Consider the following 21,510-nt stretch of genomic DNA (forward strand, 5'->3'; position numbering starts at 1 on the left):
AATCAATAATAATAATAATAATAATAATAATAATAATAATAATAATAACAATAATAATAATAACAACAACAATTTGGAGCATGGATCATGTGAGACGAACGGGACACAGATTACAGAGTATAACATGACAAGGATATTATTCATTGACAAAAGAAATATACAGTACGGTAGTGTGCAATACTGCCTGAATAAATACATTTTTCACGATTAATTGAAGCTTTGGGTCACGTACATTTACCAAAAGAGAATACAATGTATGTGATTTGTACACGTTCTTTGCACTCTCATTAACATACATTTCAGTATTTGTATGGCATTTAAGACTATGACAACAAATTAAACATGCGAACTGAAACATATCACTTGTGTGCTCCTCCTTTACGGGACCTCTGGGCTCGTTTAGATAGTATTGTATCTATATTTGGTACTGTCGTTTGCGTATTGGCAAATCGCAAAAAACACATTTTAGTTTTCATCAGTGAGCCTACTTCTGTGTCTAGATTTACAACACTTAATTAACAAAAGCATATGTTCACATAAATAAGTTGATCCGAATATACTTATAATATGAGCATTAAATGTGTACAATCTAGGAAATCTCTCCCGTGGAAAACGAACATAAAATTCAGTCAAACCGTTTGTGTTTGCAAACCTATCTTTCATTTGAGTATCGCACTGTAAGTCAAATCAGTTCTAGCTGCAGTTCTGGTCTAACAGTTTGCACATCAACTGAGAAGGGCGCAACGAACACATGCAGACCCTTTTCTATGCCTAAATATCATGACACCTACTCTCAAAATATTCATAATTGACCTTAAACCTCTTTATATTCTTCCAATGTTTTTTAAATGTGATTCAATATTTTATTACATATTAAACATTTTTCTGCGTTACTTTCTTGAACTATTAAATACTCTTCTTCCCAGGAAGGTTTGAAACCTATTGGCGTCGATGGCCTACGCTGTGCTGAACTCTCTTCCGTAGTAAATGCAACATCTACCGACTAGATTTGAACGCCGTGTGGTGTGAGGATAAAGGCGGAAAGGCACTACTGTCACCTCACATGAGTTCACGCGTAACGTGTCACAATCTAACCTGCACAAAAAGATGTGCTATACCTTTGCACCACTGGTCTTCAGTACATACTACGTCATGCACTTCCCCTACTTCTTCCACTACTTGCTCGCTAAGCTGCTCTCGTTCCTCGAGAGCGGGGAGCAACCCTGCCCCGAAGGCATTTCGCTCTCGATTGATGATGCCTGGTCTACAACCTCCACAAACACTCTCAGACTTTATTACAGGTGTTCAGATGTAAGAGGATCTTCTTCCTCAACACGGCGTCAATATACTGATCACAAGTATGCCCGTGTCAGAGACAAGAACAGTGCCAGAGGAGGCCATACACGGTACTAAGGCAGAGTGAAGAAAGGGATAATCTTCACACAAAAAAAAATCTTTGTTATTACTTTTATGTGAACCATGTGACCTTGCCGCAGTAGGGGGGCTTGCGCGTCCAATGAAGCAGATAGCCGAGCCGCAGGTGCAACATATCGGATGGGTATCTGTCGAGAGACCAAACAGTTGTATCATAAATGCAAATCTGAACTCTGATTGGTCGAGAACTTGCATCATAATGAAACTTGAACTATAATGAGCCTCATTAAGATTCAGTTTTCTGGCATATAATATTTATATTTCGGCATCGTCAAGCATAAACAACATTCTCGTATTGCATCCTTGATATTCCAATACTTTTTGCAATATATAGTCAGATTATATAGATGACGAAAACAATAACATCCTTGGTGACAGATCAGTGAAAAGCAGATTCTTATGCCCAGAAAGTTTTAGCCTCGAGTGTATTATATGAATAACAATACAACTATTCCGTCACCAATAGTTGTAACAAATAAATGCAAAGACACACCGCATAAATGAATATAATAAGATGGGGCTTCAAATTAAACCCGGATCAATAAAAAGCTGGTACTCTACGGTGGCAAAGCTATTAAATTTCCTCTAGGCCGATGCATGTCTTCACTGCTTTATTACAGTACACAAAAATACACCATCAGTACCGGTAATTAATCTAGTATACAAAAATATCTTCGAACACATCCAACTTATCAACTCCTTTGCTCTGCTATTTGATTCTTGAGCGTGTGCGTTTGCGCGTGTGGTTCGAATAACGGCTTTAGCAATTGACAGCGGTCATTCTGTCAGCCTCACAGGACCCAGGGAAATTTCCCGAGGATTTTCTATATTTCTAGCCCTTCAAACAGCATTAGAACTCTTTTCCGAATAACTTAATACCGTAACTATGTACGTTCGGTACAGCCCGCTTCTTCGGAAATCTGTATGAAGAAAAACTCCATTATGTACCTGAGCTCGACACGGTCTATAATCCATTTCACTCCTAATTTTTCTCATTTTAACCCAATGTTGTAGAACGAAAGTTTTAAAAGATCACCCTACTAAGGAAGATATTTTGTTTTTCTAACGGCGTTCCCATTTCTGGAATAAGTTGCTGACTGGTCATCCCCTACAGGTCACACCTGACTATGCTTTGTCACGTATGACATCAGGCGCTCCTGTGTTCACTGCAGCACCTCAGTTACCCACTACAATTACCCATAAATACTCCACAATTTTCCACAGGAACGTGCTATGACCAGCTGACCGCACGAGACTACGAACTTTATATAATAAATATATACATAAATAAATAAATAAATTGTTTCTTCAGCTAATTCCATATTCGTTCAAATGCCATACACAATCAACGAATTTTAGATTCTAATCCACCATTCTGAAGTAACATAATACCAAACGAATGATCAAATTACCAATCTTCGAAAGCATTTTCCAGTGATCAGATGACATGAACAAAAAGATACTGGCGAAAAAAGTAGTAGTGGAAACACTGTTTTCTAAAGAAGCTTTGAACACCGAGCAGAAATTAAATATTAGCAAAGACGGAACGAATGAAAGAGCTAGTCAATGCATTCAAACACTTGAATTCAAGTCATAGGGTACGGAGGAGTAAATATGAGACACACAGAAAGTGGGGCAAATAAAAGACAAGCTTATTAAGAGCACCATTTACTAGGAGGAAAAAAAATGTATTTGATTCACAGCACTCTTTCATATGCATAGAAAGCATATCTTTTAATGAAATCGTATAAAATAGATTTAATAAATTTGCACCAAATTAATTTTGCATGCATGAAAATTTTGCAAGGAAAACTTTCAAATGTGCTTGCCAGCCAAACTCTTCTTGTTATTTTGTATTTGCACAGTTGGCTGCTATGTTTTCATGCTGAAAGGCATCTATATTGGTTCATCTTTGGAGTTCTACCGAGTTAATAGTGAAAAGCGCTGCTTACAGATTTCCCATTCAGTTTAAAAAGTAAATAATTAAGAGGGTGGGGGTGGGGGGGGCAGTAGTTCAGGTAAGAGTCAGTGCTGATATTCAGAATTAGCCTAGGCCTATATTGGTACTAGTGACTACTGTAGAGCAATATTGTTTTCCACAGCATGTTGACGAAAATTTACAGCATGTTTCCAGTAATTCAACCGGGTGAACAATGCAATGAATGGATCCCCCCCTCCAATCCCTCACCTACGAGCGGCGAGGATAGGAATATTCTGCCGGCTGCCGAAGCCTGTCGCATTCCTCTGGGGCGATGATTAATGAATGGCAGATGAAATGAAATTATACTGAAGAGTGTCGCTGGAATGAAATATGAGAGGGAGTACCCGGAGAAAAACCTAAGTCCCGCCTCCGTTTTGTCCAGCACAAATTTCACATGGAGTGACCGGGATTTGAGCCACGGCACCCCGCGGTGAGAAGCAGGTGCGCTGCCACCTGAGCCACGGAGGCTCTCACAGCCTGTTGATGTATTTGAAAAATAATGTTTGTGGGGTATCTACAATGTTTGTTTTCAATATTTTCTTGAACTGTTAATTGTCATAAATTACAGTGCCTGTAACACATCAGCCGATTATTTACTTTTATTGGAGAAAAATATAATTTTTTCAGCACATTATACTGAAAGAAACGTGCTGTGTCTCATTTTTGCACTCCTACTGCTCTAGCTTTCTTTTTGTATGGAGATATAATGCTGTCTCTTATTTGCTCCACACTGTCTTCTTTTTACCCCAATTATCAGGTAAAAATACAGTTTTCTTTTCTTTAACAAAGAATTATATACACTGGAGCAAAACTGCTTTTAAAATTGAATTCAGCATGCCATTTGACATCATTTTAATCACTTACAATAATTTAAATATATTTTTTGTACTCCAAAAATGAAAGTTTTGATCTTGTCCATTATTACCTTATGTGTAATCCAGCAGTAGTACACAGACACGTCCAGCAATGAAACGAAAATGTGTAAATTCACGGGAACCAAGATAGCTGTTTTTTAGCACGTTAAGATCCGTTATAAATTAAGAGCTGGACTAACCGGAAAAACTATGTCATTTAATCTAATTCTCGATAACGCTAGGAGTTCTGATATGAGTTACTGCTAAATGGCATACATTTACACGATGATTTATTTGGATAATGTTCTCATAGTCTGGTAGAAGAAAATGTTTCACGCGAAGGATAAGGACGTAGACAAGCTTGATTTTCGTTAACGCTGAAGTAATTCGGAGGCGATATATTTCCAATTCGTTCTAGATAGGTTACCTGCCGTGGTATTCAACGATTTATCAAATCTTTCCTCTGAAAAGTTCTTAACAAAAGAAAACAAATCCTGCATAAGGAGACTAGACAGCATAACAGATCAGAACGCAGTTAAGTTGCGCTAACAGAAAAGTGATAACATATCTGGCGCACATACAGGGTATATCTAAATAATTCCGACAAAAAATCAGGGATGTTCTACATGTTATATAAGGAACGATGGCGCAATGAATTGCCATTCAAATGTCTCATGAAGGTTTTCTTCTACCCAAAGTGCCGATTTCTGGAGTCTACCTTGCCTTCACTCGTAAATGTAGGTTCATCCGTGGAAAGGAGCGATGACAAGAAGTGTGAAATATTCCCGTAGCTGTCATCTTATATTTTCATTTACCTAACTGTTAAGCGCTGTGAGTAATCCAGGCGGTGTTAGTTCTTGCACCGATTGATACTGATAAAGGTGCAACTGTTGGTCCACCCATACCCTCCACACCGTCTTATGACAAGCGTCAACACTCCCCACAACAGACCTCGTACTGATGGATTATAATTTATTTTTTCTAAAGCAGTCTCTTCAAACTCTGAGTTCCGTACCGACGGCGCTATGCCAGCGTCATGTATCTGAGGCACGGTGATCCCTCCTTCACGCAGTCGCCTGTCAATGGACACGAAGTTTGCATGATGAGGTTGGTAGCGATTAGGGCGCCGGCCGCCATAAATGCGTGCGACTTCTCTTCCGTTTCTGTTTACTTGCCATAGGATAGGTGCACATCAGCCATTTCGTCGTTGGTGTACCGAAACGGAGCCATTCTCTCCAATTTCTACCGCAAACTTAGTACTACGGGAACGAGCGAGAAACTTGTGTATTACCGAGCATTACTTCTATCTATCATACACCCCAGTTACCTTCCGTTCCATCCTCTGACGCACAGCAACAGGCAGCGGCTGGCTCTCTGGCACAGCAAGTTCGTCAATTTGAATCGCGCGCCCGAAAGTAACAATGTAAGGTAAGGTAAGGGTTATTCTGCCCGAAGGCAGGTCCGAACATCCGCAAAGGTGTGCCTGAGCCGCAGTTTACGTGCGGGAGGGTGGCCAGTTCCTTTCCACTCCTCCATTCCTTTACTCCCCCACCAACAGCGCGTGGCAACCCATGCAAATCTTGAACACGCCCAATGTTGCTTAACTTCGGAGATCTCACGGGATCCGGTGAAAGTAACAAAGTAAACTCATTTTCTCGAAAATACAAATTTTCTCCGCCAATACGATTGCACCATCGTTCTTTACATAACACGAGTATCTCTGATTTTTTGTCCGTATAATTATAATACACCTGTATATACACACACACAATCTTACATCGGCAATATGAAAATGAAAACCTACAACCTGTTTACCAGTCTTTGACCGGGTCAGGGATGTAATGAATGAAACATATATAGGCTATTATTACAATGGGGTCGCCACTCCCAAGGTGATTATTAATGACTGAGAAATGCGGAGTACCCGGGATATGAACCACGGTTTCCAGCGGTGAGAGGCCGACGTGCTGCCGTCTGATTCACGGAGGCTCCTATATCGGCAATGATACAGGAACATTACCTACCTCGTTTTGAGCGAAGAAAGTCATGCTCCTTTTTCTCTATATCAATGCCGATATGGCAATGGAAGCAGACGCTTAAAAAAAAAAAAAAAAAAAAAAAAAAAAGACATGGTTCGAAATAGAAACGTGTAAAACGAGTTAAAAGTTGGGATTCTATGTGTGGTAGCAACATGTCGCCAGGTAATGGCGCTAAGGCGTTCAATACTACCGAGGGGAGAGGGAGCAGCAGCAGATTATCTTCGCATTACGATCACCAGTTAAATAGCATCGCCCACATATAGCATACATATCCAACGTCACGGGTGAGAAGACGGTTTGGTCGTTCAGCAAATTCTAGAAAGTAAGGACAGTCAAAAGAGAATAAAATCCAATAGGAAATGTCGGTTAGGCATTCCAAGAAATACCACAACTATATTCGGAGCTTTCCTAACACAGAGGTTCAGAATCGCAACCTTCGGTTGTCAGTTATAACTGAATTGACGGAATTATCACCGAAACCACTATACAGTTTCCTAGACAAATGTAAGTCAAGGATCACCTCCGTTGTATCTAAAAACATATAATAATAATAATAATAATAATAATAATAATAATAATAATAATAATAATAATAATAATAATAATAATAACACAAGTTTTGAACAAGGCTGTTGGCCAATTTTGTTGATTTCATATGAAACTACAAGTTCTACAACAACTAACCCTTAACTATACAACCACATTCTTTTGTAAAAATTATGCCTTACATTAGATGACAAGCTTTGTTTCCAGGTAAACAGCTGAAGTGTAATGCTGTATTACCAATAGCAGGTTGATTCAACCACCAGCATGTGCTCCACAATCTTTCTACCGACATGTAACAGCGGACATTGGCGGAAGGATTGGAAGTATCGTGAGGTAGAGCTATTAAAGCCCTGTGTTACATATTTGAAACACCGGCCACTGAAGGGATAATGTGACTCGACTTCGTAGGTATAAAAAGGATATTCCATAGGAGTGTTTATTTTTTCATTCAGTGGCCCTGTATTTAGGGTAAGAAAAATGAAAATATGAGATGACAGCCCTTAGCTGTAACAAACAGGAACAATACGTCATAACCTTGCATACACATAACAATGTTGACCAGAGCTCGGCAACTCCAAGTGAAACCCCGCAAGAAATGCGAACTGCGAACTTTCCTTTCTGTCCTTTTTTTCTTGGTGCTGAAGGAAAGTAAAGGCGAAAAACTATACCCGCTCATCTGTTTCCGAGAAAACCCGATGAGTCGGAAAAATCTCTGTTTACTGCACTGGCGGGGGGAGAAATCGATCTGGCTGAGAGGCGGTTTTTGGCCTCACGTCAGAAAAGAAACCCCCTCTCGCCAAATGTAGGTTTTAAGTTAATGCCGGGGTAGTAGAGGGGGCTGGAGGTAAAAACCACACTTCGTAAGAAACGAATTTCTAATTTTAAGTGACAGTTGGGCCTCCCGTCAGAGAATAAACTCCCCCATCGCTAATTTTGTTTTTTAAAATTTTGAAGTCGGAACTAGGGAGTATCCTGTTGCGAGCCAATCGAAGTGAAGATTACCCACTGTCGCCAAATAGTGACCGAGGGTCAGTGCTCGCCTAGCTCTCACGGGGAGACGTTTCCGTTTGCTCTAGGCTCCGTGCTTTGTCACTCCGAACGGCTTGGCAACACCCGAGGACTAAACAGCCAGTGCTGCCGGCTTTCGTACGCTTTGTGTTCCACTGCATAGAGTATGAGATTTTCGCTGACGCCTTACTTGGAATGTGATATTTGATCCTGTCGGAAGTATATTATTGTGTTAACTAACGGCAAATGCTAAAAACTTTGTTCTCTCAGTGGAGAACAAATTTGTTCATAGGGACGGGAGACAGCAACAGCGCGTTTCCTGTCTGGTACTCATGCTCGCACTGATCTCTCTGTCACCAGCTGACGGAGCTGGTGCTTATATCGCTTGGCTTCCAGCGTCTTCTTTCAACTTGAGTTCTTTTTCGTATAACAGGGATCTTTATTTTCAGGATAGAAGCATGGTCATTAATCACCTAATCTCTGTCAATCAACCGGAAAGTTCTGCTATGCAAAAGGGTAAATGAATATGCCTGTACCGAGCGAGTTGGCCATGCGGTTAAAGGCGCGCAGCTGTGAGCTTGCATACGGAAGATAGTGGGTTCGAATCCCACTGTCGGCAGCCCTGAAGATAGTCTTCCGTGGTTTCCCGTTTTCACACCAAGCAGGCCGCTTCCTTCCCATTCTCAGCCCTTTTCTGTCCCTTTACCGCCGTAAGACCTACCTAAATCAGTGCGATATAAAATAAATTATATTACGTCTCCTCCTCGAGCGTACTTTAGCTAAAGGTAAGTGCGAGATACCTTCGAGCAGTTGGAAGTAAGAAAACATTATTTGGAACTTAAGGATAGTTAGACCATGTTAGTTGAAAGGATACTTCAAAAATGGCGTAACCATGACGTAAGACGGGCCACGATTTGGGTAAGCACAGAGGTAGGAAAACCAAAAGGCACATGTTATGACCCCTTGGTGCGGGTTCTTAAGTGCGCATTTCAAAGGCATTAGAGACCATCTTGCAGAGTTAAATAACACTCAACCTCCTATTTTCAAATTGTTGCTCAAAATGTAGTTCATGCTGTTATTTTCCAAAAATTATCTATCCATTAGTGAGCAGCAGTTGTTCCAAAGAATAGCACTGTATAAAAAAATTTAAAAACCCATAACGTTGCTTGTTTAAAGGGGCCTAACCTCTAGGTCATAGGCCCAGCTGGTTTCTTTTTAAAATAAAACAAGCAAGTTTCTTTCACGTGACTGTTGATATTGCGATCATAGGCACGATGGGCATAATTGACATCTATATTTTATAGATTGGGTACTTCCAACCACACGCAATTCAAGAAACAGGGAAGTGCTTAAGAGGTAACAAGGAATTTAAATTCGACACGGCTATTCAACTTGTAAAGAGTAGCAACTGGTGCTCGGCGCCCGGTTGCTCCTTGACATGCAGCAAGCGTGCGACGGAGCCGCAGGCCGACGGAATAAGATTACCCGACGGCAAGCCTGCAGCTATAACGGCTCAAAAGCTTTATGTCTGTACGGTTAGGCAGCCAACGGATTATGGGTAGTCCCTCTACATCGAGGAATAACAGCACAGTGACAGATCAAAAACATCGACAGAGATCGATATGCCGAGACTGTCTACGCTCGGGAAGAGAAAATTACGACTGAAATGTATATAATTATATAAAAAAGACACCCTTTTTAACCCGCTGCTTACATCTAAACCCGTTTAATGGAGTGTTACTTCACAACACAACCACTTGCCCATAAACATTTGAAAGAAATCACAGGACTGCCATTTCGTTTAAAACAATGCCAAAGAAACAATCCAAAAACTGCAGAGACCAAGGAATAAACAAAGTAAAGTTTAGAAAAAATGCAACAACTGAAAGGAAATAAAAGTACAGAACTGCAAAATCCCGTTACACTGCGAAATCATGTATACCGGTAACTTGTGTACTTTTTCACACTTCTGTACCTCCTGACGAGTAATACATATTTAATTCAATGTGCATGGAACATAATTCTGTAAACTGAGAATAAGTTCGCAAGCCCGTTAAGGTTGAAGGAATTTTCCACGAGCCTATACTACACACATCCAACTAAAGAATTCATAGCAAATTATTAGCAGACTATTGCAACGATAATTTTAATAATCTGAATATTACTGAACAACTTAAAAGTGGAGAAGGTCTGTTTTCGGAGAAATTGGATGACAGACGGATGAAAGAAGGAAGAGGATGCATCATGGTAATTTCAAAATAGAATCGAGAGTGATGAAAAACTATATAGCTTATGTGGATTTTAAAGGACGCGAATCGGAGGTGTATTTCCATTTAAAATACAGCTTTTTCTCTTTACGTCGCATCACAGAGAGGTTTCGTGGCGACGATGGCATAGTGAAAGGCTACGAGCGGGAAGAAAGCGACCGCGGCCTTAATTAAGATAATTAGTGGGAAATCACGTTATCATCATTTTTCAGAGATACCGACTGTTGTGGGGTTGGAACCCACTATCTCCCGAATGCAAGCTGAATGCTTTGACCAAACTATGCAGCCACTCGCTCGATAATATATAGCTCATGATGAATATTACGGAGACGATTCTTTTTTTTCGCTAGTGGCTTTATGTCGCACCGACACAGATAGGTCTTATGGCGGCAATGGGATAGGAAAGGGCTAGGAGTTGGAAGGAAGCGGCCGTGGCCTTAATTAAGTTACAGCTCCAGCATTTACCTGGTGTGAAAATGGGAAACCACGGAAAACCATCTTCAGGGCTGCCGACAACGGGATTCGAACCCACTATCTCCCGGATGCAAGCTCACAGCAGCGCGCTCCTAACCGCACGGCCAACTCGCCCGGTTACAGAGACGAAAGGTCTCACACGTGATCAGTTAAATTAATCTTGAAGTACAAGTGCCATCTAGCAATAGCAACTGGAGACTCGAGGAAGATTACTGCCGAGTTGTTGCTGCCTGGAAACATACGGAAATTAGTTTGCGCGGCCTGGACAACAGATCCAAGATATTTTTTTCCGCCAAATGAGACATAGGCAGATCATAACGGGACACAGCGAGAGAGTCCAAATAGTCTACCACACATAATATGGGGATATTATACTTCAGCTTTTCCAAGTCATTTCTGGGGTCGCTGGAGCCACCCACGCTTTTTTGGTTTTGATCGGAGGTTTACGGCCGAATGCCCTTCCTGATGCTGCGTGATATTAAAAAGAAACCGGGATTCGAGCCTCAGTTCAGAGCTTTGTTAACTCTTGGCTCAACCCCGCAGTCAGAACGAGAAGATATAGGGGGAATGGTTGGCTAGTTATACCTACTCTTAAAACAATAACACCACCGTCATTACCAGAAGATAATAAATAATGAAGTGGACATGAAATCGATCACATTGCTAAGTTATTAACCGTGAACCACATTGTTAAGGACAGATCAAGAAATATGACATGGTAAATAGTATATAATATTTTGCAAAAATGGGAAGCTTAAGTCTAAATGAACTTCCGTACTATCTTGCCATAGAATACACGTAATATCTGGATGGCAGGGAACTACAAATGGGGACGAAACTTTCACTTAAATTGAAAAATTAAATAACAGAAATCCAAGGTGACGACTTATCCGCACTTTGTAATCTACACCCGGTCGCATTTGCTCCCAGGAATTAATACGGTATTCATTTTTTGTTCAGTGCAATGTGCACCTCCGGAAATGGAATTCTCTTTTCTGTTTTATGACACATATGCCGGGCAAAGCGCTTGCTATATTAAAGAGCAATTCACAGATGTATGTCCTAATGAAAGATGTGTACTTTTTCCAACAAGATTTGTTTACCTATCATGTAAGACTCTAAAAGTATCGTTTCATATCAATAAGCAATTCATGCTTGTATTGTTAAGTTCTGCAGAGCTGCTGTTCACTACTCTAAAAAACATTGAAGCAAGTCTTAATTACTAAGTTGAGTCGTGATTTAGCTCGTTAGCTACAGTAAGATTATCGACCGCCAGGGGTAGGCCACATAATTACAACTAGAGTGAGCTGACAAACAGGCAGCCTCGGGCCACTGAACATTCATCTTGTGAAGCACACAAACATGCACACGGTAAATGAAGAAAAATAAAAACATACAAAAAATGACAAATTGGGGACAGCGTAGACGAGAGTCTGGTTATGAACACATATCGAAGAATCATGATGAAAAAAATACACTAAATTATTTCCTCCCAAATTAAAGATAGCCTACTTCATCACAAAGTACTGTACATATACCGCTAGCACTTTCAAAAATCTCAAAGTCCACTGAATGTGAGTAAAGTAGCATTAAGATGAAATTCAAGAGTAATAATAATTTCGTGTGGCTGTTTCTAGCCGAGTGCAGCCCTTGTAAGACAGACCCTCCGATGAGGGTGGGCGACATCTGCCATTTGTAGGTAACTGCACGTTATTGTGGTGGAGGATAGTGTTATGTGTGGTGTGTGAGGTGCAGGGATGTTGGGGACAGCACAAACACCCAGCCCCCGGGCCAGTGGAATTAACCAGTTAAGGTTAAAATCCCCGACCCGGCCGGGAATCGAACCCGGGACCCTCTGAACCGAAGGCCAATACGCTGACCATTCAGCCAACGAGTCGGACATTCAAGAGTTAAAACTGCTCTTTTTAATCTCGTTCTTAACCACTCTTGTCCAAGAAAATACGCTAGTATTATGTCTAATTTTAAGTCCTTGTTCATCCTAAAACCTATCTAAGCACATAAGCCTATATTTAAAACTGAAGTACTTGATGACTGCCGAATCCCTTGTATTTAAAGACGATTAAATGCGAACCTTGTATCTGACGATGTAAGTGTGCAGGAAAATATGATCACTTCAGACTACAAGCGCTATACGATAAAGAACCACACCCCATGGCACAATAGCCCCGAAGGGCCATGGCTTACCAAGCCGACAGCTGCTCATCCCGGATTACGAGGTGTCGCGTGATTGGCACGACGAATCCTCTCGGCAGTTATTCTTGACTGTCTAGACCGGGACCACTATATCACCGTCAGATAGTACCTCTCTTGTGACCACGTGGGCTGAGGAGTGGACCTACAACCAGCTCTCAGATGCAGGTTAAAAAAAGCCCTGACCTAACCAGCAATCGAACCCGGGGCTTCCGGTAAGAGGCAGGCACGCTACTCCTACACCGCGGGGCCGGCGGGTGTAACAATAAGGTACAGCCAAACGCTCAGGACATATTATTCCTCACATGTAGAAGAAAATATCTTATATGGACATGGGTCCGGAAACGATTTCTTTCAATGTTAAAACTCATTTTCTACAACTCTACATAGTACACTGAGCACAATGGGAAACACACACGAACAGTTTCAATAAATATTTCATTCGATTCCGTATGTGAAAGATTCCATTGGTAAAGCAACTTCGTTTTGAAGATGTCTCTGACGACGGACAGACATATCAGGTGAAGAAATTTCTCATGGAACACGTGCCAGAAAAATCATTCTCAGTAAACTAACGAAGACGTGCACATCATCCCCAGCATAGCTTGGTTGTATTCACCGCAATCTCATCGTGGTCTATGCGAACTACTGGACGTACCACCGGGAGATACAGAAGAGGTAGCGTGGCGCGTAACAGCTCACGCTCGGCTGCTGGTTCGCATCTTGTCAATAAGCATGAAGTGCACACTTTGGTTGCATTAATTCATTATCGTATACATTCTTCCTTCAAAGCTAACGGAATGAGATAAGTCGAAATCTCACTAATGGTAATAATCATTAAGGTACATCGACAATAAAATGGGGGAAAGGATGCGATATAGGTAGACAACATACTACTGTACATGAAAAAATGTTGCACTCATGCTTACTCACATAGTATGTTTATAAAGGAGTTGTATTAGGTCTTAGGGTACTTTTCAAATCTTCCCACATGAGAGAGAGAGAGACAGAGAGAAGGATTATACATACGTCAGGCTATGAAGCCCCATTTAATGTAACCTGCATTATCCGCTCTCAAATTCAAGACTATAAAATATTAATTATTATCACAATACAATACCGAAGCCTACAACATAAGCAATAAAAATAATGCAGTATAACTGAATATAAGGACGATATATTCCATTATGTATTATTAATGACCTTGGTAAAAAAAAAAAAAATGCTCATCCAACCACGAAGGCGGAAGGGAGGAAAGTATAACTTCCATAGTTTGAAGTCATACATAGTGCAGTCTCACATAATCTCACATAACAAGTATATATTGGTATAATGTAAGACTATGTACTAGAGTTAATTTAGTCTCGAAATGGAAAGAAGTACACGTGGCTACAAAATAGGGTATTTTCCGAAAAAATTTCAGGAGCTACGAAAATGCTAGATAAATATCACAGTGGATATAGGCCTATATCAGTCAGCAATTACAATAAGGAACCTTGAATCTCTGATCCCTACAGTTGTCTATTCTATCGTTATTGAGTCAACAGTCCGTCCCTTTAGCTGAATGATCAGCCTAGTCACGTTCGGTTAAGAGGACCCCGGGTTCGATATCCGGTCGGGTCGGAGATTTTAATCTTAAATGCTTAATTCATTCCCCCTGGCTCGGGGACTGGGTATTTGTACTGTCAAACAACATCCCAATATAACAATATAAAACTCAGTCCATAATATTCTAGATGAAAACGTCCACTTTGGTCAGAGTACTGTAGGTGAAATTAGCTGGCAAAACAATAGTAATCAACAGGAGTATTAATGAAAAACAATGACAAAAGGATTTTATGAAAAGAACGTACTCAGCAATAAAGAACGGAAGTTTGTAAGTTGAGACCATAATTTTACGTGGATTTCGAACCACTGGACTTTGTTTCTCATTTCGACAAGACCTTGCGCTGATCGAGATTACTGCGGCCACCTTGGTGTTCGAGTAGAGGTAATCCACATTACGAAGCAAAACAATAAGAGTGGTGTAATATTTTTCTATTAAAAGATGATACGCTACGGCCATTTCGTACAAGCTGCGAGTTTCAACATGTAATGAAAACTACGAAACGCGGAGAAAACTATTTTCTTAAAATAGTTCTCAATTTATGTTCTCTTACTGTGGTACGCCGCATCTCCATCTATGAGACTACTGTACCATGAACTTAAATAGTGGAAATTTATAACGGTCTTGGACCACTGCCATTCGTTTGTCATGGATGACACAGCCTATAATACTGAATGAGCGCTACGGATTTAATTACATAAATATTCGCAGTCACATTCATTAAACCGACACAGCAATAATTGCCAGGTTAATTTACAAACACTACATCAGGTAACAAGCTGTTATTTTAAAATTAAAGAGGGCGACGCACATGCTAAATTGCACACCAGTTTAATAACATTGCTAGTTCAACACTATATTCGATAAGCTTCACAAGATGGATCAAACAATATTTGAAACTATGACAACTGTGACAATAGGATGAAACAGAACCCTGAAGAGAAAAATTCTTACATGAAAGGATTACGGTAGATTACTTAGAACTTTTTCTTTTGCTAATGCTTTAACGTCGCACTAACTCTTAGAAGGTTTACTACACAATCTTAAACTGAAAACACACTAAAAGACCGAAAGAGGGGCGCATCGGCATCGGTACCAAACATATCACCTATCTTTTCGGAGATAGGTGCACATACGGATGACCAGGGTAAAGGCTTTCAGCGACGGAAAGATAGGAAAGGGCTGACTGGGAAGATAGTGACCGCGGCTATTAAGGCAACAGCCCCAAATGTGAACATGGGAAACCTCGGAAAACCATCTTCAGGGCTACGATGGTGGGATTCAAACGCAGCATCTCCGGAATTCAATTACTCAGAACTAATAAGTTAAAATCATGATGTATTTCCCTTCGACATCCTTTTACAACAAAAATCGGACTTATTTGCCGTTTGCGTTGATTTTATTTTTATTACGTATTTACTTCTAAAATATGACAGTGACATTATGTGTATGTATTTCTCTTAGTAGTTCTGATTTTTTTGAAGTATTAGCTGTAGGTATTTCTATTCTTGTTTGTCGAAAGCTGTGCTATATAAAATAAAACATATGTGTAAATTGTAACACTGTAGGATATAATAATGAGAGAATGGGAACAAGCTCTACATACATACATACATACATACATACATACATACATACATACATAATCATTATAGACTGTTATGCCTTTCAGCGTTCAGTCTGCAAGCTCTACAAGCTCAAAGATATTGGCAACCATTACGTATGACAAGAAAACATGTAAAAAATCTCCTGTCTCGCAATCGCAGATTATCTCGCGATCCTCGCAACAAACGAACGACAGGCAATCAGCCAAATCGAAACCCCCAAGAAGTGCTCAGAAAAATTCGGCCTACAAATATCCTTCTCAAAAACTGCAGCCTCCAGAATTTGAAGACGAAATTTGGCACAATCGAAAAAGTAACTGAGTTCCGATACCTCGGAGAAATTATAGTACCAACAGGAAAACAACAGAAGGCCCTCGAGGTCCGCATCCAGAAAATGAAGAGAGCCCTCGGCCGAACGCAAAACATTTACAACAACAAATGCCTTTCAATCTTCACTAAAATTCGACATTACAATACTGTGATCAAACCTGAAATACTATACGCGAGTGAAACACTGAATCTCCACAGGAAAACAGTACTCGACGACATCCTGAAAGAGGAACGTAAAATCATCAGAAAAATTCTAAGCCCAAAACTGACTGACGAAGGATATAGACTGCAATCTCGTACAAAAACCAAGGAGCTCTCAAACCTTGCGGCCGACATCAGAAAAAGACGCCTGAAATTTTACGGACACATCAAACGCCTTCCAGAAAACAACTGACAAGAACCTTACTTGAGGCAACAGAAAACATCAAAACAAATAGGTGGACAACGGAAATCCGCCCAAGACCTGGAAAAAAAAATCAGGAATCAAAGTGGCCGACATCGCTTGCCGAGCCTGCTACAGAACGAAAATCAACAAGTGGGAAGTAGAGTCAGAGAGAAACCACAAGAAGAAGACAGGAGCTAAGTGGACAGAAGAACGAAGAACCACGATGAGAGAAAAATTGAAGGCTGCCTGGCAAAGAAGGAAATGCACAACTTCTAAGTGAGCTTTGCGTGATCAGTTTTCTGGTCTTTTTCGCATCTAATAATAATAATAATAATAATAATAATAATAATAATAATAATAATAATAATAAAGGCACTGAGCAAGTGGCCGCGTGGTTTGAGCCACGTAGCTATCAGCCATTGTCGGCAGACCTCAAGTTGGTTTTCCGTGATTTCCCACTTTCCCTAGCGGTTCGTCCCAGAAATTATTTTGCCACACAGTTTTCATACTAAATTATGTCCGCCCCACGCGACTGGAACCGAAGTGGGATACTTACGTCCCACATTCCTTCTCGTTCCAATCGCTAGGTATTCTACGATCCCTCTGTGGGTGGGGCAGTAGAATTAACACCTACGGTATCCCATGCCTGGCGTTAAACGTGACTAAAAGGGGCCCAGCACTTCGTAACTTGGGACCACGAGGCCCTTATCTGAGTCCCCTCTGTGGGTGAGGGCAGTAGAATAACACCCACGGTATCCCCTGCCAGTCGTAAAAGGCGAATAAATCGGGCCCCAGTGGCGTCCAACTAGGGGAGCGTGGGTTAGCAACCACGGGGCCCTTAGCTGAGTCCTGGCATTGCTTCCACTTACTTGTACCAGGCTCTTCACTTTCATATATCCTATCCGACCTCCCTTGGACGCGGTTAGTAGTATGTGGAGGCCTACGGAGTCTTTTCATTTTCACGCCTTTCGTGACCCTTGTCTTTCATTGAGGAATACCTTCATTTTTCGAAGTGTTGGATTCCTACAATCTTTTCTTCTCCCAAATTAATGTTAATAGAGGATGTTTGCCCAGCTATATTTCCCTTAAAACAATAATCACTACACATAAAAGCAGGAGCGTAGCGGGGGGGGAAGGGGGCTTACTGGGCGTTAGAACCCCCCCCCCCCTCTTTCAAGGAAATTGTACCAAAAGAAACCTGACAAACAATAAACTAAATAAACATTCTGAGATATAATTGTAGAAACAACAGATATGTTGAATGCATTTTCTAAGAAGCCTCGAAAGTTGGATTTTAGATTGTAAACTGGACATAGCATTCGCTGTAAACTCGATCGTATTGTTCTTCTGTATTTTAATGTTAAGATTTTATAATGTACTGGAATCTGAATATCAATGACAAGAGATGCATGCATGCGCGCATCTTCATTGTATTCTTTCATCATTTTGAAACTATAATCCCACCCCCATCGGCCGATCCTGGCTACGTTAAAGCGAAATATGAAGTAACTGACTTAAACACTGTAGATGTATAAACTCCGGTAGGATTAGAATTGAACATTTTGGCTCTAAGGAGAGGAACATTACAAGAAACTTAAGAGTAAGTAGTTTTCCAGAACATTAGCATAATAGTAGCTAAGTTGTTTCCCACAGCAACAAGTAATAACTTCACTTTTGCTACAGAAATACAACGTAATGGGTTCTTAGATAACAAAGGTGGTGGTGTGTGACTGAGAATGAAGATTAGGCATGCTGTGAGTTAATGAGAGCAAACATAAGCAGACATTTTTTATAGAGCAAAGTAGTTTTGGATGGGTTTACACACCGCTGTAATTCCTTAAAGTTTACACGGAAGAATGATTTCAAGTCTCTTCATTTACAGTTCTTTTGCGGTTCCAACTTTCCACAATGCCGAACAGAATTGTTCCTGTTACACAAAGACAACGTAAATCTGTCAGAAAGTCTTAAATAATAATTAAAACGCCTAAATTTGTTTCTGACAACTTAACCATAAAGCAAGAAGACTTGGAGACAAAGACCAGATGGTACAGAGGAATGATGTAGAGTAAGCATCACTTGGACCTGATTTTACATTTCGATGATCTCACTTGAATGAATTATTTCTGATTTACACGGTAACTAGCGACAAAATCACTCAAATATATTTCAATTACGATTCTGGACAAAGAGGAATAAAACTTTCTCAACGTGAATACTCACAAAAACCGACAAAAGTGTGGAAATAATATATACAAGTATAGCACTAACATCCTGCAATGAAATATGTATAGAGAACGTGCCTTTGAAAGATGACATTAATAGCACATATGAAGATAAATATTAAAACATTCCACTATTTATCACACTTTACAAAAACACAATGCATTTTAAAATCTTGTAAAAAAAAAAATCCGGTGAACTCAAGAACATGCAACCACTTTAAATCACATGCAGTATGATATTTTAATACTAAACAATATTCCATGGATACTATGGAGGCTTTTTCTGGGCTTACTCAACTGTACCATTCTTTCAAATGCCTCTCACAGCTTTTCAAATGTTAATACTAAAAACTTGATAGTCACGATAATGTATAAATAAATAATTTTAAAGGATTTCTTGCCTACAATGAACAATGGAATAGGAATGATTTCCCAAACTGGCCTAACTAATCCCGTAGAAGTTAAGGCCGTTAAAGTTAAACAACAGTTTCTTTGGCTGGACATCAATAACCCACTGCTATGAATTCCGTCCTATTGACAATAAGTAGAAATATCCATGCAATAATTTAAAGCAGGACGGTAGCGTCTTTCCAGTAACGAAAGAAAACCATATTCTCTAACAAAGGAATAATCGCTCTATAATACTAAGAACAGTACTTTTGAAAACTTACTTGAGAGAACACACTTTACTACTACTGAGGGGAGGATGAGAGAGGGGAAGTTATATAACCAGGCGAGGCGGTTCAAGGCCCCCCCTCAACAGGTTGGCTGCCGAGCGGGCGGGCGGGCACAAGCTGCTACAACAACCAAGGAGAGCTCACCATTTGGACGTCTTCCTCTTCGTCCTGAAGACGCTTGATGGGGGTGGTAGTGGCCGTTGTGGAGGGCGACGGAGACGATGTCGATGTTATGAGGGCGGTAGCGTCGTCTGAAGATGCTGCCTGATGATTGTGATGACCGCTACTTGATGGATAATGGTGGTAGCCGAGTGGAGGCACACTACTCCGTTGGTAGCGATTCACGAGGGCGAGCGGGTGATGGTAGTGATAAGGCGGTGGGTGGTACGCGGCGGCGGCGGCTGCTGCTGCTGGAGGTTGGGGGGCGGCAGGAGTAGGGTTGCGGCTAACAAGAACACAACTGCAGCACTGAGTACAGCAGGCGGCACTCGCGGCCGGAAGTGGAGCAGTGGAAGAGAAAGGTGAAGAGAACGTGAAATAGGAAGAGGGTGGAGGAGGAAAGTAAGAATAGGAGTGAAAATACAGGGTGTCGCCTTGAGGGGAAAATGGGCGGGAAGTGGTCCTTCAAAAACGAGAACAAAAAAGACTAAGTTAACAACCGCGAGAAAACAACTAAAAAACGGTCAGTTAGCTTAAATGTCACAAAAGAATATTAAAAATAACAGCAAAGCTCCCCAAATGTATAATCCCAGTAGTTAAAACTATTTATCGTACTCTTACACAATAACTATTTCAAGTTCACCGAAAAATTATAATAAATGACGTAACCAAACACGTTTACACGAATTACTCGGCACAATATAACTATATCAAACTGACAAATAATTATCACGGTATACACAAAGGTTTATCACAAAACACACAGAACTTGAACACTTACCGCACAACCACCGTATTTACAGACCCCCAAAAATATAGTAAGAATATCGGAACAACACAAATATGTACTGATATGTACTTGGCACACGCTTTTTCGAAGGTTCCAAGGATAAGGGAATGATATGTTAGGCAGGATTGTCAGTAAGTTGTTAGTATGCGAGAGTTACTTTCTACCGAGTGAAGAGAATGTCGAAAAGATTCAGAAGTGAACTAGGAGAAAAGGGGAAAAAGAAGACTGAAATATGAGAGAAGAAAGAGACACCCCTTGTTATTGGAGAAATCTTGTTTAGAAAAAAATACGCCGCTCCAAAAAGCGGGGAAGAGATGAAGAAGAGAACACTGATGTGAACCGTTCCTTACCCTGCTATGTAACACTCACAACTGGCAGCCGGCAAGCTGTGCGCGCTCTACCAACCAAGGTTTCCCCAACGCGCGCCCCGCACACAGCCGAATACTGCCGAACTCAGTCGGGAAGAATCGAACGCTGCACGCAGGTGCTACGCCAACCACAGTTCCATTTTACCTGGGCGAACTTTTTCTTCTATTTCACATTGAAGCCCCCTCCCCGCCGTACACATCATGTGATAGCCAATCCCATCACTCCTACTTCCACCACCTCTGTCCTATTCCGACAACCCTCTTCGTCTACTTCGCCTTCCGAAAAGCATCCATCATTTTAAAACCTTTCTTCCTCTCTCTTCCTTCTGGCCCACAAGCCTTTTTCCTAGGTCCCGCCGCTGCAGCTCTCCGCAACCCCCAGCCATTGTGTTCTGTTATGTAATTTTTCCGCCTTGTAACAATGCACCATTCTTTCTCTTACTTTCAATTACTTTTTTTAAAAGGGGCGAGCCTCGGCGGGGGTCTTTACTTCCATTAATGTGCAACATCCTATCACCAAACTTGACCCACTAACTTCGGTATAAAATTTAATAA

At 40.8% G+C, this 21,510-nt stretch overlaps 1 protein-coding gene across 11 annotated transcripts in view; it reads right to left on the reverse strand.

Annotated features, from left to right (window-relative positions):
- heph (polypyrimidine tract-binding protein 1 heph) overlaps window positions 1-21,510 on the reverse strand; it is a 1,355,684-nt gene that overhangs the window by 732,111 nt on the left and 602,063 nt on the right. The window contains exons 1-2 of one of the 11 annotated variants that reach the window (XM_067137378.2): window positions 20,938-20,955; window positions 19,783-20,260 (exon numbers count right to left, since the gene is read on the reverse strand). The exons of 7 other annotated variants lie outside the window; for them this stretch is intronic. In XM_067137378.2, the coding sequence (XP_066993479.1) occupies window positions 19,783-19,785 (3 nt within the window). In that variant the 5' untranslated portion in view covers window positions 19,786-20,260; window positions 20,938-20,955. Of the gene's footprint in view, window positions 1-19,782; window positions 20,261-20,578; window positions 20,722-20,937; window positions 20,956-21,510 lie in introns of those variants that run through there. 3 more of the 11 variants (XM_067137381.2, XM_067137382.2, XM_067137389.2) reach the window with 3 other exon arrangements.

This window comes from Anabrus simplex, chromosome 1, assembly GCF_040414725.1.
Source record: "Anabrus simplex isolate iqAnaSimp1 chromosome 1, ASM4041472v1, whole genome shotgun sequence".
Lineage (NCBI taxonomy): Eukaryota > Metazoa > Arthropoda > Insecta > Orthoptera > Tettigoniidae > Anabrus > Anabrus simplex.